The 16,704-nt window shown below is 40.4% G+C and overlaps 1 protein-coding gene across 2 annotated transcripts in view; it reads right to left on the reverse strand.

Moving 5' to 3' along the window:
- Window positions 1-16,704, reverse strand: part of C7H7orf50 (chromosome 7 C7orf50 homolog) — a 71,955-nt gene that overhangs the window by 37,262 nt on the left and 17,989 nt on the right. For both annotated transcript variants that reach the window (XM_053470628.1, XM_053470629.1), the window contains exon 3: window positions 4,627-4,662. In XM_053470628.1, the coding sequence (XP_053326603.1) occupies window positions 4,627-4,662 (36 nt within the window). The remainder of the gene's footprint in view (window positions 1-4,626; window positions 4,663-16,704) is intronic.

The raw sequence follows: 16,704 nt of genomic DNA on the forward strand, positions 1-16,704 counted from the left end.
GTTTAAACGATGCTCAATTGGTACAAAGGCGCCCAGAGTGTGCCAAGAAAATGCCCCCACACCATTACACTGCCACCATTACACTGCCACCATTACACCGCCACCAGCCTGAACTGCTGATACAAGGCAGGATGGATCCATGCTTTCATTCTGTTTACATCAAAGTCTGACCCGGCCATCTGAATGTCGCAGCTGGAATCGAGACTCATCACACCAGGCAACGTTCTTCCAGTCTTCCATTGCCCATTTTTTGTGAGCCTTGCGGTGACATCAGTATTGTTGTGAATGTATTTTGCCAGTTCAACTCTTCCTGTATCGCCTGTGTCTTTTGATCTGTTAACGATGTTGAATGCAAAATCTTACGTTAGGCCTTTTGGTTGCAGGTTAGTCTTGGAAAGAGTTGCATTGTATGTTGGGCTGTCACTCTATTGTTACTGTGTTTTTCTCTCTTATTAAATATCTGTTAATGTAGACGAACATTTTTGTTATATTTGGTTTAACACCACAAGCCTGTGAGAATTGTAGCCTCAGTTTCCTGTTCTTAGCTGACAGGAGCGGCATCCGGTGTAGTCTTTGACGTGTTGTGCGCTCAGAGATGGTATTCTGCGCACCTCGGTTGTAACGAGTGGTTATTTGACTTTCTGTTGCCTTTCTGTCATCTCGAATCAGTCTGCCCATTCTCCTCTCACATCAACGAGGCATTTCTGTCACACAACTGCCGCTCGCTGGATATTTTCTCTTTTTCAGGTCATTTTCTGTAAACCCTAGAGATGGTTGTGCGTGAAAATACTCAGACCAGCCCGTCTGGAACCAACCACAATGCCACGTTCAAAGTATAGGCACTATACTCACCTGCAAGTTATATCTCTATAATACTATATTTAAAACAAATCATATGAAAACGCCTATATATTAATCTATAACATTCCTTATAAGAGGTTAGAAGAAGAATGCTGTATTTTGTTTACGCAACTTATTTGTAAAAATCAAATTCTGCTTTTTTGACACATATTATTAGTCCAGCGCTATAGAACATTGTGATAAACTTATATCCAGCAATCGGGACTGTTCCTCCTACAGCAGGGCACTTGGTTGTACATACTATACAAATCATACGTGTTCAAAAATCACAAACAGATGTGAAGGCGATGATTCTGGTTATGAAACCAGGTTTAAAAACATCATCAAACCGCGAATATGAAGTTCTCTAAAGACTGGCGTTACGTGAAAAATCTACAACGCTGGATTGATGGAATTTAAGAGTATTTTGCTGGTGAAATCTGATGCTTGTGGTTACGCGAAGAAAAAAAATAGATACTCTTACACACACGAGAATGTGTTCTCTAAACGTTAGAAACACTTTTTTTTTGAGGTCTGGCCAAAAATCTCCTGAATCGGTGCTCTCAGTAGGTCGATCACGTGGCCTAACCAGAGCTCTGCTAAAATAGAACTTCTCCAGTTGCTTCAGAGTAACTTCCGTTCCCGTCTAAGGAATGAACATTACAGGCAGCGTAGCTGGGCTCCTGTGTGTCGGCGTCGAGCAGATCGTGGCCAGGCCGCTACTCTGTCCCTGCGTACCCTACAAGACCCCCGTAAAAAAAGGTAAGTGCCTTTATTAACGTTAGAAAGTTCCCGTGAGAGCTCAATGAGTTATTTCTCCTTCGTCCAGAAACGGGCCGGTTCCGAGAGTTATACAAAAAACACGTCGTGTTTACTCTGGTTATAAAAACGAAACGGGATCCACGTCAGCACGATGGGGAGTAAATTCCCTTCCGTACAAAGAACAGGACCCCGCAAAACCTAAACATCTGGCCGTTATGTAAAAGAGGATAATGTAAGATTAAAGCAGCTGTGCCACTTGTAGATATTAAAAACCCCTCTAATGTTTACACCATTGGGGAAAGAAAGCGTAACTTCCTTTTCTCAGCATCTGCATGATTAGTCCTCCCCGTTGACTATCTTATTGTTAGGTTGCTGTGTTGGTGATTGGTCCAAACAGGAAACGGTTAATATCATGCCAGTTCCGCCATGGCGAGGTTGCAAAGGCACCTAGTATTTGTTATCAACGCTCCGTGGCCATAAACCCAGCCGCAGACTTATTAAGTAAAGTTTTCCCAGTTGGCAATCAGAAATATCAGGAGGTACCACACAGCAAGGGTTAATAAGCAGAAGCACATCATTTGTTAGAAATGTTGGGGATTCGCTTGTTTTGTATACTTTTTGGTCAATATTATTCTAGCAGCAACCCAGGAATCTGAATTTTTATGACTTAAGCTTTTAAGCTTGCGTACTCGTCTCTTTTTGTACATCATTTGTTAACCCCTCACGCCCCAGTCCCCATTTAAATACACTACATGGACTCCTGTAAGAGTGTTTACAGATTGCGTGTGGATACCCAGCCGTTATACTACGAGAGCCGCCATATTCATTCCCCATTCACGCAGCCGTATGAATATTCCTCTGTTATTCTCCCCATTGATAAATTGCGGATCAGCCGGTATTTGTAAGGGTGGGCGATGAAAAGGGGGGGGGTCTCTTGGGAAATTGTTGAGAAAAGGCTGACCCTGCCGGTTATATCAAACTAAAAATCACCAGAAAAATTACACGGTAAAGAAAAGGATTAATACCTAACATTGAAATGGCAACAGTTTCCACCAGGTCACAATATTATTCCCAAAACAACAGACGCAGATGCTTTACCTCAGTATGAGGCCAACGCTTGTCTTTAAATTGGCCACCTTCCATGTAACGCAATCAACCCAAATTCTCTCCATTATTGCCCATCAGACAAGCATATTATACTGGTTGGTAAACACAGCAGATGGCCAACTGCTCTATCAGAGTGACGGATGAGAGTGAAGATGAACCATAAAAACCAATACCCCCCCCAGACGCACGTCCAGAATACCGCTGTCTCTAATGTGATAAACGGAGGCCGGTTAGAGTGAAACGAATCAAGACGTAATCACACAGTCCGGAGCACAACAAGTTATCATCAGGACAACAGGTGTGGGATGGCGTGTTTAGTCAAAGTCAATATATTTTATCGGGCCAACGTCGAAAATGATATAATTTCAATAAAACATATGTAACGGTATTTAGAGATTACAATAAATTATACATACACTACTGTTTAAAAGTTTGGGGTTATAAAAAAAAAAAGGTTTTCTAACAATTAGCCTTTTAAAATTAAACTTGGATTAGCGAACGTTGTGTGCCACAGAAGTGATGGGAGTGATAAAGGGCCATTGGGACACAGGAGTGATGGGAGTGATAAAGGGCCATTGGAACACAGGAGTGATGGGAGTGATAAAGGGCCATTGGGACACAGGAGTGATGGGAGTGATAAAGGGCCATTGGAACACAGGAGTGATGGGAGTGATGGGAGTGATAAAGGGCCATTGGAACACAGGAGTGATGGGAGTGATAAAGGGCCATTGGGACACAGGAGTGATGGGAGTGATAAAGGGCCACTGGAACACAGGAGTGATGGGAGTGATAAAGGGCCACTGGAACACAGGAGTGATGGGAGTGATAAAAGGGCCTCTGTATGCCTATGAAGACATTACATTAAAAATCATCCGTTTCCAGTTACAAATAGTCATTTACATTAACCCCGTTTGTGACATGGAAATGTCTAAGCAACCCCAAACTTTTGAATGGTAATGTGTATGTATGTATATGTTATATACATATACACACCCACAGTATGTATATATTAGAAAACCATTATAACATGGGTGCAGCCATGGGATCTCAGGATTTTCATCATTTCCTCTCCAAGTTATCCATGTGCTTGAAGTCACTCCCCGGTGTCTCCGGTGTCTCCGAGTGTCCTTGTTGTCTCCTTTCTGCCCCTAACAGAGCTGAGAATTCTGCCATTACGCGAACGTTCTGCTATGAAGTTAGTTCTGAGCGGCAGCCTAGCAGGATAAACATTCCCGCCCTACAAATCTTGGATCACGATGGCTTTCTTATTCAGACGTTGGTTAAATACCAGTTTGCAAAAAGTACGAGGGGCCAGAAAATGTCCTCTTACTCACGGGTGAAGAGTTGCCAGGGACTATTCTGCAAATGTTTTTATTGGCTTGTTAACAACAACTACTTTTTTTCACATAAAATAAGATTTAAATTATGTACGGTGGCAGCAAACCAAGAATATTTAAAGTTAGAAAAATATGTTTGCTTGTTTTCTTTTCCCAAGATCATTTGAGTTCGATACAATAAAAAAATAACGAAATAAATAAAACGCACAGTAAAAATTCAAGAATTCCTTAACTTTTTTAAGACTTACTGCATGTATTCACTAACCGGCAAATTAGCAAAAGAGACATCAGGTCTGAGCGCAGAAAGAAAAATGGGGCACACTGGACACAAAGTTGTCAGCTGTCATGATTTGGTGGTCCGGCTCATTCACAAAGCCTGTTTTATGGTGGAACTCGCGTGAAACATGGAAGACCGGACACCTGTTAAGCCCCTGGTGTGTAAGGTATGACCCAAAGAGTGGGAAAGAGTATTAGCATCAAATGCGGATGGTCCAAACAGTTTCTAGTCTGCTTAACGCTGCGTTCTCGCTTTAAATGCATGCAACACAAGGAGAAAGCAAAAATGAAAGCAGACCCTTACCTCAGATACCGCCTCATCAGAGCCTTCATCGGAGACCTAGGGAAAAAAATAACAGTATTACAATTTACATCATTACTATAACCCTGAATAAGAATCATCACCATGCAATAACTCACATTTCACGGGTGAATTCAGACAAAAGACGTCACGCTTGTTACAGTTAGCAGGATTGTAAAACATTGGCATTTAAGGAAAACTTCAGCTATCGCATGACCTCAGACTAATTATTACAACAAAAAAGGCAGATATAACTACAAGGAAGAACATACAATGATGTCCTCAAAGTTCCATGAATGGTCCTCTCAGCTGGCACTGATCTGGCAGCCCTTTTTCCAAACTTCGGGGATTAGATCCATTATTGCAGGATGCGGCACCCCAGTAGACTTCAGCTCAATGGACAAGTTGGGTAAATCCTGTAACTGGCCCATTTACACCTCCTATCTCCTCCCTGACACTGCATGGCCTTGAGGCCGAGCACCAAAATATGTTGCCATGTCCCAGGGCTCTGCACAAAGGGGTGCACAGGATGAGATAGGTCCGTTGGATCGTTGGGCAAGGACTAGGGAAGAACCCATCTACAATATTTCACCAACCAAAACTATAAGATGTAACCTTTTCATTTTCAACCAAAACTTCTTTAATTTCTAGATTTTACTGAAAGGAAGCATTGTTGATTTTACCCTATTATTGACATTGTATTTCTATAGTATTGTATAAAATTACGTTTTCTGTTTTGTTTTTTGTAGGTTTGATAGAGCTCTGAGTGGGGACCAACCAGATATGGAACATCACAACAGGACTGGATTATCTTACCCAAGCCAAAGCCTGGTGGACTCTTTGGCGGACATAAGAGAAATAATAGCATCCCAGAGCATCATTTCTAGGGTAATGCACAGTTACTTTGGCATTCTGGTTCCACTTGGATTACTGGCTGGCATTTTAATCATTGTTATTATAATCTGGAACAAAGCTAGACATCACATCCTGGAAAACTTGGACTTCTACCTCCTGAACTTGACCATTACAGATGTGACAATCATTATTTACTCTTTTACGGCCATCACCAGACCGGCTTACATACAAGTAACCAATTTGAGTTGCGGCGCCCTGGCGGCTTTCTTCAACCTAAGTTATTTCTACTCTCAGAACCTCCTACTCCTGATGTTGGCTATTCTGGTTTTGGTAGATAAATCCAGCACAACTTCCGTGGCGACGAGGGCAATCCAACATCGTACGGTGTGCATGGGCTTCACCATGTTCTTTTCATTGCTAACGTCGGTGCTGACCGTGTCACTGGTGGGTACTTACAAAGATTTACATGGTATAATCCACTGCCAGCTGGACCCATTAAACGCCAACCCTGAATATGACTTTGTGAAATTTTCGGTTGGGTTCTTTCTCCCATCTTCCATGATTGTAATATTATTTGTTATATTTCTGGTAAGAAATAAGGCAGAAGACTCAGAGTTGAAGGAGAAAGTACTGGCTCATCTGGCTGTAATACTTGACATCTTCGTAATATTTATATGCCGTCTCTTCTACAACATTATGCTGCTAAGAAGGACCTGGCTTAAAGTCCAGGGGCTGTATCTGTATCCCAGAGAGGAGCTCGTCATGAACGTCGCAGAATTCGTGTTATTCGGTGGTAGCTGTATCAGTCTTATCTTAATACTGACCGTGCATAAACCGTACAGGCTTTCCATGTGGAAATCCCTACGGTTTATTAAAAGAAAGTGCAATGGGACACAATCATCCGGTACTGTTGAGATGACGTGAGCTACAGGCTTGTCTAGTAGGGAGGGGTTCTTCCATATACACGGTCGATAACCCGACCGGGCCACACGTCAGACATGTTCCACCTCTCAATGCTCCAGAATTGGGCTCTTCAAGCGGCTCCTACAGTTTTCAGAATAATCTCACTTGAAAAAAAATCAAAATCAGCATCTCGTTCCCTCTTGTAGCCCCCGGCCACCTCAGAGACACTTTGAAGTCAAATCTCTGATAAGAACATAATTGAATTCATGCAATTGCCGGTGATTTGGCTGGCGCAATGCATTCAAATATTTATAGATAATAGGTCCACAAGGGGGATTTTAATCCAATATAGTTCATCTCTGCAATATCATTTTCTAATTGTGTGTCACTCGGAATCACGTTGTATAGATATGTATTTTCCTATACCTATGCCACCAACTGTGCATGAAGATATATATGTATTTATATAATGCCTTTTTATAGGTGTCCGTATGTTTCCTCACGCAAATCCGGCTCCTGACTGCCTTTTAATGTGTGCCGTACTAGTTATGATTTTATATTGGGTACAGCAAGGTATAGGACATGAAACGTTTTGGAAATGGTGCTCCATCCCTAATTTACTAATATAACATTTATCCTGACATTAGATTTGACAATTGATATCCGACATGAACCTATTTTATATCTTTGTGTATCACATAATGGTGGGTATTCAGCAACATAATCCCCCTAGTTAGTGCCTGGGGATATACTGTATATAATCTGTGACTAGATCAGACTTGAATAAAAACATGTTTTGTTTTATGTTTCCTGTGGTTATTTCATAATCATGCAAAGTGGGTCCAAAAGTAACATCGCTTAATTATACGATAAATAATTTTGCACGCACCGTTGCTAACCCTAATTCAATTTATATTCATGTATTACATACTGAAAAACCCTTATCAAATGCCGTTAAAATCATGCAGGCGTAAACGTGTGTCTTCCAGTAAAGATACAAATAACGGGAAGAATAAGAAAGGGTCAAGAAAAAAAAGTGTCTTTTTCTTATGCAGGAATAGACTGATCGGGATTTACTCAAAAGCGTGCAGCGGATGATGTAAACGGAGCCCGCAGGCTACGATTCTGTAAGATCATGAGGTTATAATGGGAACCAGACGCTCTCTGATGCTAATCAAACGCTACAGTCCTAAACGAGGCTGAGAAGCAAACTTCTGAAAGTAGTCGCTGACCTTAGATTAGTGTTTTTGTTAGATTTAGAGAAACTGATTCTTAAAATCTCCATTAGTTGCTGCTAATCACTCCCGAGAGGGTTTCTACCGCTACTCATTTTTGCTGAGACGAAAAACCAAAACAAAAACATGAAGCGCAGAGCGAGTGAAAGTTCAGTTCTCGTCAGTTTTTGTATTCATCGGGCTTTCCTCATTATATAGGCTGAGTCGCCGTTGGTACGATGTTTTTAAATGAACTCTGTAAGCTCTTAAATGTACAGAATCTTTAAAAAACATTAAATCATTACTTGGAGGACCTCAAAGACTAGTGACCTAACACCAGAAACGATCAAACTGACGTCCAAAAGTTAAATATAATGGAGTTTTGGCTCAAAACCCAGAACACTAATTCTGCTCTTGTTTTCTATATCCAGCTACAAGTTAAATGCCCTGAATTTGGGTCCCGAACAGGGACTGTCCCTCAAACAGGGTCACTGAGTAAGTATGGTTCTAGTACATCTCGAGTGTTCGTGGTACGAAAGGTCTCATGGTAGGTAAAGTAAACAGGCCACGGTATAGAAGCTGTGGAACCATACTTTCCATGCGCGATTCCTGGACATCAGGGAATTCCGGTTCAACAACAGCAAGAAACTTACATCTAAGGGGGTAGGATACTATAGTTCCCTATCCAGAGGGGGCACAACACCTAAATGTAGAATTTTATAGCAGATTAAAATTATTTGGCCCATCTAGTCAATCCATTGCTTCTTTAGTTATATGCCTATCCGAAACATGTTAAATTGCCTTACCCTATTAACATCTACCTCGTCGGCTGAGAGGCTATTCCACTTATCTACTGCCTTCTAAGTAAAACTTCATTACATTACATGTAAGCATCAGAAAAAACAGTTTTAGATTATGGCCTCTCCTCCTCCTTTAAACGGCCCTGTGGAAGGCTTAACATACCAATATATTTACCAGCAAAACAATACAATTGGATAGCCTATTTGCAATGTTCCAGACTGGAATTTGAAACATATCCTATATGATGTTCACTTTCACAATGTTTGTAGAACACAGGGTTAAACATTTATCTGTCTGCATAGCAGATGGGCAAATTGCTTATTTTTTTCTTGTTTTTTGAACACCCCGAAGGTCATACATTAATATTTGATAAAATTCAACAATCCTCCTTGGATTTGACAGAAACATTGTGTTTTCTGTTTCAATATCGCAAAAGGCCAATAGTATTATATCACAAAAATTGGGATTGTATAGTGTTTGTATAGCGTTTAGTAATTTATATCTTTATGTAGCCGCAAGAATATAATTTGCAATATACAAAAAGGACAACAGTTTAATGTATACATAACAATGTCACGCAGATTCAGTATCCCCTCTGCATCTTGTAGTCCGCTGTTATTAAAGGATAAAATACTTGGTGCAACTGTTCAAACTTTACACAATTTTAATCTATTAAATTTTATTTATATAGTGCCATACATTCAAAGGGTGCTACGAAGCTAAAATTGTAAGGCAAACTAATAAATTAAGATATTCTATATGGAGAAACGCATTGGGACACCTGACCATACACCAGGAGGGACTTTGATGACATTGCGTTATAAATACATAGACATTAATATGCAGTTGGTCTCCCTTTGCAGCTATAACATAACAGCTTCCACTCTTCTGGGAAGGCTTTCCACAAACTCAATCTCCATTCCAGTTCATCCCAAAGGCTGAAGAGGACATATCAAGACATTTTGGGGAAGGCCCTTTTCTATTCCAACATGACTGTGCCCCCAAGACACGGTTGGATGAGTTTGGGGTGGAAGAACTTGACCTGCCGCACCAAGCCCTGACCTCAACCCCATCCAACACCTTTGGGACGAACTGGAACGGAGCTTGCAAGCTGGACTCTCATTCAACATCAGTGTCTGACCTCACAAACGCTCTACTGGATGAATGGGCACAAATTCCCACAGAAACTCCCCAAAATCTTGTGGGAAGCCTTCCCAGAAGAGTGGAAGCTGATGTCCCTGCAAAGGGGAGACCTACTACATATTACTGTCTTCATAGAATGTGACATCATCAAAGTCGCTGTTGGTATAATGGTCAGGTGTTCCAATACTTTTCTCCATATAGCGTACCTAAATATGGAAATTATTTTTTTAATCTTGGTCACAACTCCCTTACATCATAAAAGTGTGTGGCCATAAAAAATCATTTAAGGGCAAGTAAATTGGGGCATAACCCCACCCCAAACTGACAGCTCTTTCCCCATTCTGAGAGTAGACAGGAGTACATAGGAATGTGTGTGAATATTTGTTTCTAGAGAATTCTAACTTTATGTACGGTGTAACAGGTCCCACAGGTCCTAGGAAAAAGTGGTTCAATAATACATGTCAGATATCTGAATTCTAAGCAGGTATTATTGCAGTAAAAATCCTACTGAATAATAACGAAAATAACTATGGGCTTCCATTAAGGATAATACACACGTACACATATTTCTTTTTATTTGTATCTAAATAAATACATATATATATATCAGATATTACTTTTGTCTGCCATTGGGGGACAGCTGGTGCGAGTCAAATACCTAACATTTGGCTACTGGAAATATTGTTAGTTTGTGGTTTTCATTGCTGTGGGAACAATGCGCACAGATGTTTCTGCCACCCGGAGAAACAACAGCAAAATTATCTTTTAATGTTATGTGCTTTTAGCGCAGAGTCTTATTTCATCAAAGCATCGACGTATTTCACAGAAATGTACATTTTAATGGTTTGCGTAATGTTTGCATTGGGCGAGAAAGGACTGACTGGTAATGTCGCTAGCTTTACTGGGTTCAAACAGAATACTGAACAGGTGCTGCGGTCATGGTGTACGGTTCTGTGTTTTAAAGAGGGGGAAAAAAGTTTGGTATTCTGACTGTAAGAAAAAAAACAATCAAAATGAGGTAGAAATGCACGCCACTTGCCATCTGCGTCAAGGGTAGGATTTGCAGTTAGACAGACTGCCTATATTTTTATGGGTGCCTTGGGAGACAAAAATACTTTATTGTAGCCACAACCACATGCACCTACAAGTCTACCCATTTAGCCAAGCAATGCCTACACATGTAGCGTGAAACACAATCATTAACAAACAGCTGTGTAAGAGGAATAGAACGGTGTGAAGAACAGCCAAACTCACTAACAAGGCTGCGGAAGACAGTTTAATGTCTTAAGTCATATTTAATGGAAAGACCGAGCACAGCAACAAGACACAAGGTAGTTATACCGTATCAGCAGCCTCCCCTGTTCAACGCAGACAGCGTTTTGTTTGTTTTTAAGATGTCCTGCTTAAGCTCTTTTGAAGAAGCACAAAGAAATGGGCAATGTTGAGTCCTGTAGACGCAGTGGTCGGCCAAGGAAACTTGAAAGAGATATGATGGTTACTTCCCTTCACGAGCTACAGATGTCAAACAGTGCCATCAGCTCAGCATTGGCAGAACATTGTGGGACCCTGGTACACCCGTCTATTGTCCAGAAAAGTCCAGTCACAAGTGGCCAGTCAGAAGGCTGTTTGTTTACCAAAGGGCTGAGAGTTTACAGGCAACAGTAAAGAATGATGGTAAGTTTGGGAAAGCATTTCTAAAAATGGAGTTGGGGTTTTGGTCAGAATGGCCTCCTTAATGCTAAGAAGTAAGGGCAGATACTTATCCATCATGCAATACAACCAGGGAGGCATCTGATCGGCCCTAAAGGTGTTCTGCAGCATGACAACCCCAAGAACACAGCCAAAGTCATTCAGATCAGCGTACAGAAGAACAAGGAGTCCTGATCTCAGCATTGAGTCTATCTGGGATTACATGAAAAGAGAGAAGGAACTGAGGCTGCTTAAATCTACAGAACTGTGGTTTGGAACAACCTGCCTGCCGAGTTCCTTAAAAACTGTAAGTGTACCTAGAAGAATTGATGCTGAGGGTGGTCACACCAAATATTGATTTAATTTAGGTTTTTCTTCTGTTCACTCACTTTGCCTTTTGTTAAATGAAAAACTACTAACATGTCTATTTTTAAAAAGGTAGCTAGAGTCCCCATTTATTTGATAGGACTATAAATGAATTATTAAATAAGAAAAGTAATATTTTTAATACTAGAACCAATTTTAAAAAAAAATCTTTACCACTGACTACCCATAATTAGACCAAACCACCAACAATAAGCTTCCCCTTGCCTCATTGCTAAAAATACTGTATTTGATAACACATTTTTTGCAATGCAAATGTAGCATCATATGTGTGAAGTCATCTTGTACCAACATGTCGTGCTATATAAAGGTTACACATAAAAGCACAAACTCTATTATCATATTAATACCAAGCCTCTTCCCCCTTTCTATAGCCGCCTGTATTCACCATACAGTATTATACGGTACTTGCGGTGCCAGCGGTCACATTGTATTTCTAATCAATATGTAATTAAGTCCACAAGGCCAATAATGAAGCGATGGGATATATGGAAATCCCGGCCTGTGATTAGACCGAGCGGAGCAGGGTAGCTATTATATAAAAGATTAACGTCCTCTCTTATCAAGGTTAAATTACTAAAGGAACCATTCGATTTTAGCTACTACTATTTCCCAACTCTGAAGCCCTCCTCCGAAGCATGGCCAGGGTAAAGCTCTGGTTACCCATGATTCCCTGGCGATTGTATTAGAATTCTGCTGTCAGCCAAAGCAGGAAGGTGTAACAAACTTCCTGGAGTCTCTGTGCATTGTTTCCAAAGACTGCACTGGCAACTCTAGCAGAGAGATTATTACTTTGAATACATGGGTGCAACGGCGATTTCAGAGACGCGACACAGAAACAGAACGCGGCGGCCGATAAGAGCCCACCTAGTCTGCAATGGAGAAAAATGGCCGATTCCACACATACAGCACGGGGAGAAAAACTATTTTAATGTAAAATAAACCACGGAGAATATGATGTATATAGACGTAAAGTAGCAAATATGTTTATAGATATGTGACGGTGCCCTTTAAGAAGCCTTTCGCAAATATTTACTGGTGGGAGATAATAAAGAGATTTACAAATATAAGGCAGGCAAAAGTAATTTATGTCTACAAGTGTCAGATGATATAGAGGAAATAGATAATTAAATGCCCTGAGTTAACCCAGTGAAATGTATAATTACAGCAGCCGCGGTTAACCCTATGAAAACCACTAGTTAACACAGTATATGTCCCCCGCTCTCTCTCTCGTTAATGATCTCAAATAAATGGGGTGCTGGACAAAGTATAACGAGGGAGCTACAAAGGTGTCAGTAATGTGAGAATCAATTCCAAATCTCAAACACATATGTTCATATGATATTATAGACACGTGTATTGTGTAGAACATAGGAGACAGACAGTATGTTAGTGCAGAGCCAAAAGAAATATATATTTAAAAAATGATTTAAAAAAGAAAAAAAAAATGTAGGATCCACAGCTACTTTCCACCTAAGCAAAACATTTATATCATGGCAATACATGTTTAAAAAAGAAAAAAAAAGAAAAAACACCTTCTGATCTGAATGAATATAATATCCATGGCTGATATTTGTGAAAGTGAAAAAAAATTCTAAATACAACAGTAAGGGAGAATAAAAAAATAAAAACACTAAAAAGCTCAACCCATCCTGTAGCTGAAAAGCACTAGACGAGGCATTCATAAGGGGCTTTCATCAGCTCTGTGTGTTCAGCGAGGAATGGGTTAACATGAGCCTTTAAAGGAAGCCCGTTCAGCTCCACTTCCACTGAACACAGATTGGAACAGCCCTGGGAATCTATGAAGTGCGGGACTTGTTGCCAAGGACATATGGCATGAACTGGAGATTGCTCCCACAATGAGCAGAATCTCGAATCCACATTTCTTCCATCTGATCGTCCCATAGAGTTTCCTCCCCTCCCGGCTGCTGCATTGTACAAATAGGTGACATCCATAAAACATTCCGTATTCATCAAAGATGCTGCGGGGAGAGAGACACACGGAGAGGAACGCGGGCATCTGCGGTGTGAGACATGGTCCGGGGCTGCTCCATGCCGTTTAAGAGGGATCGGAGCGGAACACGGAACACGGAGGTAACGTTTCTGTTTCCTTTTAAGTGCTTTATTGGGGTTCCGTGTAAGGAAAGGCATGCTGTGTTTAGATTTTGCACAAATGGTGCCGTTTGAGGACAGCCTGAAGTTTGGTTCTGCCACAGATTGTTAGAATTTGACAGGACATTAGAGTAAAACAGTAATAGATTATAACTCATAAAAACCTAAAAAAAAATTCCAACTGGTGCAGATAACGCAAAGGCAGGAATTCTATTTTCTGCTTTTACCTCCAGGAGTTGGCAGCACATCCCGCGGGCTCACATCGTACATGTTCTCCGACTGCACATTATAGTAATTCACACGACCTATATAATAAGTGACAGAGAGACACATAATCTATTCCTATTATTAAGTCCAGGAGTCTGAACCACACATGTGGAGCAATTCAGCAGGGAGATTGCATTGGTTGCCACGGCAACTGCACTGCATTTTACCCACGACACCCCCCCCCGCCCCAAACCTTCATTCTTATTACCTTTTTTTGTGGGAACTTGTTTTTCCATTTGCGATTAGACGTGATATACGGCCAAGTGGGTTAAACGGATTAGACGGGAAGAAGACCAAGCACTGTCGTTAAAATAAATTAAATTACTAAAGCAAACCTTGTGAGTGTCAAGGACATCAGAAACACATTAATTCCCAACTCCGTCTAATCGTGACATCAATTCCTTAGTTAAAGTTATGAATTCAGGAGATCATGTATTTTGACATTTATGATTCCACCGGTAATAAGGAGATTTTGTTGACACATTAGAGATTTCATGCTTAGATGCTGAAACTCCATTCAGATGATAGCGACAAGGATTATACCGAACAATTCGCTCGATAACGCTGACAAAACACTTTAGAAAAGGGAAATTCATTTAAAAAACCTGACTTTTAACACAGTAAAACACAATAAAAAAAAAAAAACACCTAAATGACATTTGACCAAATCACTGCACTTCTACAAATGCTTTCAACATCAAATGAGATTTTAATAAAAATATTGCTTTTATCACAATACAAAGCTGATAACCTGTGACATCTGCGGTAGGTCTAAGCCGTGGCTTTGGACTGTATCAGCATTGCACAGGTTAATAGGGGCATTTAGAATAAAAGGAGCATTTAGAGTAATGGGATATTTAGACAGCTTTTGTCTACATCTCTCCACTGTAGACCGACCTTCAGAAGACTACATAAAAGTACAAATATTTCAAAGTGTATTGGAGATGTATGATGGATTAGCATCTCTACCACTTCTGCTGGGAGGCTGTTCCATTTACATTACATCTAAGCCTCTGACCCTCTAGTTTCTGATTATTATGACATTTATACATGCACATTAACTATACATTTACACAAATACACAGGGGTAGCTAGTAGTCTGCATATATATTACTGTGTATATAAACATATTATAAATTGTTATATGAGTCATTTTACAGTTTATGTACGTATCGTAAGTACACTAATGCATATATAAATATACCCAAACGTCATAGCAACGACACACAAATGCATGCATACAGAAGCCCAACATTTTAAATGCAAGTAACAATTCACCAAATGCTCGCTTTTTTCTCTATTTCTAATTAAATACACCGACGTGGGCTTATACATTGACACTATGTACACACCTATTCGGAAAGTGTTCTAATACAGCACCTGTACTACACCCCCACTTACCCAGGAGACGGGATTAAGCCAACAATAAGCAAACCCTTGAAATCATTCACATCACAAGACCTAAGAGTAGAATAAACAGATCCATCCAGGACGAAAAGCCTTTGATCCATAATTGGCCAACGTTTCCCCTCTGAACCTTTCGGATGGGGATAAAGTGAAGCCTGAAACCTGCATTGTTCACAACATGCTAGCGGGTGATAAAAGGTACAATAAGAACCCAGAGCATCTCATCTGGTTGTCACATCTATATCCCACGAGTTGGGTTGTCATGACTCCTATATTATTAGACCTGGCAATAACAACCATACACTCTGGCTTCTAATTCCTCAATAGATAGGTTTAGCCATGTCCAAAGCGACCACTAAGTTTGCCAAAGACAAGGATTCTCTGAGATGAAAAGGGTTAAAGAGTAAACTGAGGTTATTTGCCTTGTTTTGAGAGAAGGGGGGGGGGACACGTGGGGTAAAGTGTTTTGGTGTCCAATACAAACAAAATGAAGACAAATGAACTTGACTAACTAAAGATCATTGATTTCACATTAAGCAGCCAGACGTCCATTTCTCAAATTCTTCTGGCTTTTAAATAAAAAAAACTCTAGTAAAAGCATCCACTGATTAACGATACGAGGCACAACCAGAGAGAACGAGAGATTAAGCGTCTGGTTCCAAACACGGCATTACAATAAGGCGTAGTCATCTGCTTGGGGATCCAATTCATTCATTGGAGAAAGTTGAGTTATAAGTTGTTAGTAACTTTTATTGGAACGACATAGAAGAAGATGTACAGTTACATAAACTTTCTGGACATCAGAAGTTTCTTCCTCGGAATGAAACCTTTTATCTTTTTCTCAGTTGGCTCAATAAATGGTTTTAACTCCAACTAAAAGACTCAATCTTTTCGAATCAAGAACAAAAGATCCATATATGTCTTGCTTTTTCTTCTGAATGGTACAAAGGCTCACCAACCCCTCATCCATGAACATCAAAGCTGATATACATGAATGTGATAGATGTTCTCCATAAAACATTAGTGCTTCCTGCAAACTTCAATGGTGATTTTTATCCATCCATCTATTCATAATAAGATGTCTCCATCAGCAGAAGAAGCAAATGGGCAGCTCTTCAAATGTTGATGGGTACAATACCCATCATCCATATAAACCAAAGTCTGGCTGGGATCATACGATCCTGAAAGCCGAAGAGAATCTTGTTGGCTGCCTCTGCTAGGTCAACTGTTCATGAATGAACAATTATCTCGTTCAGTGAAGTTCACACCACACCACCACCTTCATGGATGAGTGGGATCGCTTCCT

The sequence above is a fragment of the Spea bombifrons genome, chromosome 7, assembly GCF_027358695.1.
Source record: "Spea bombifrons isolate aSpeBom1 chromosome 7, aSpeBom1.2.pri, whole genome shotgun sequence".
In the NCBI taxonomy this organism is placed as follows: Eukaryota; Metazoa; Chordata; class Amphibia; order Anura; family Pelobatidae; genus Spea; species Spea bombifrons.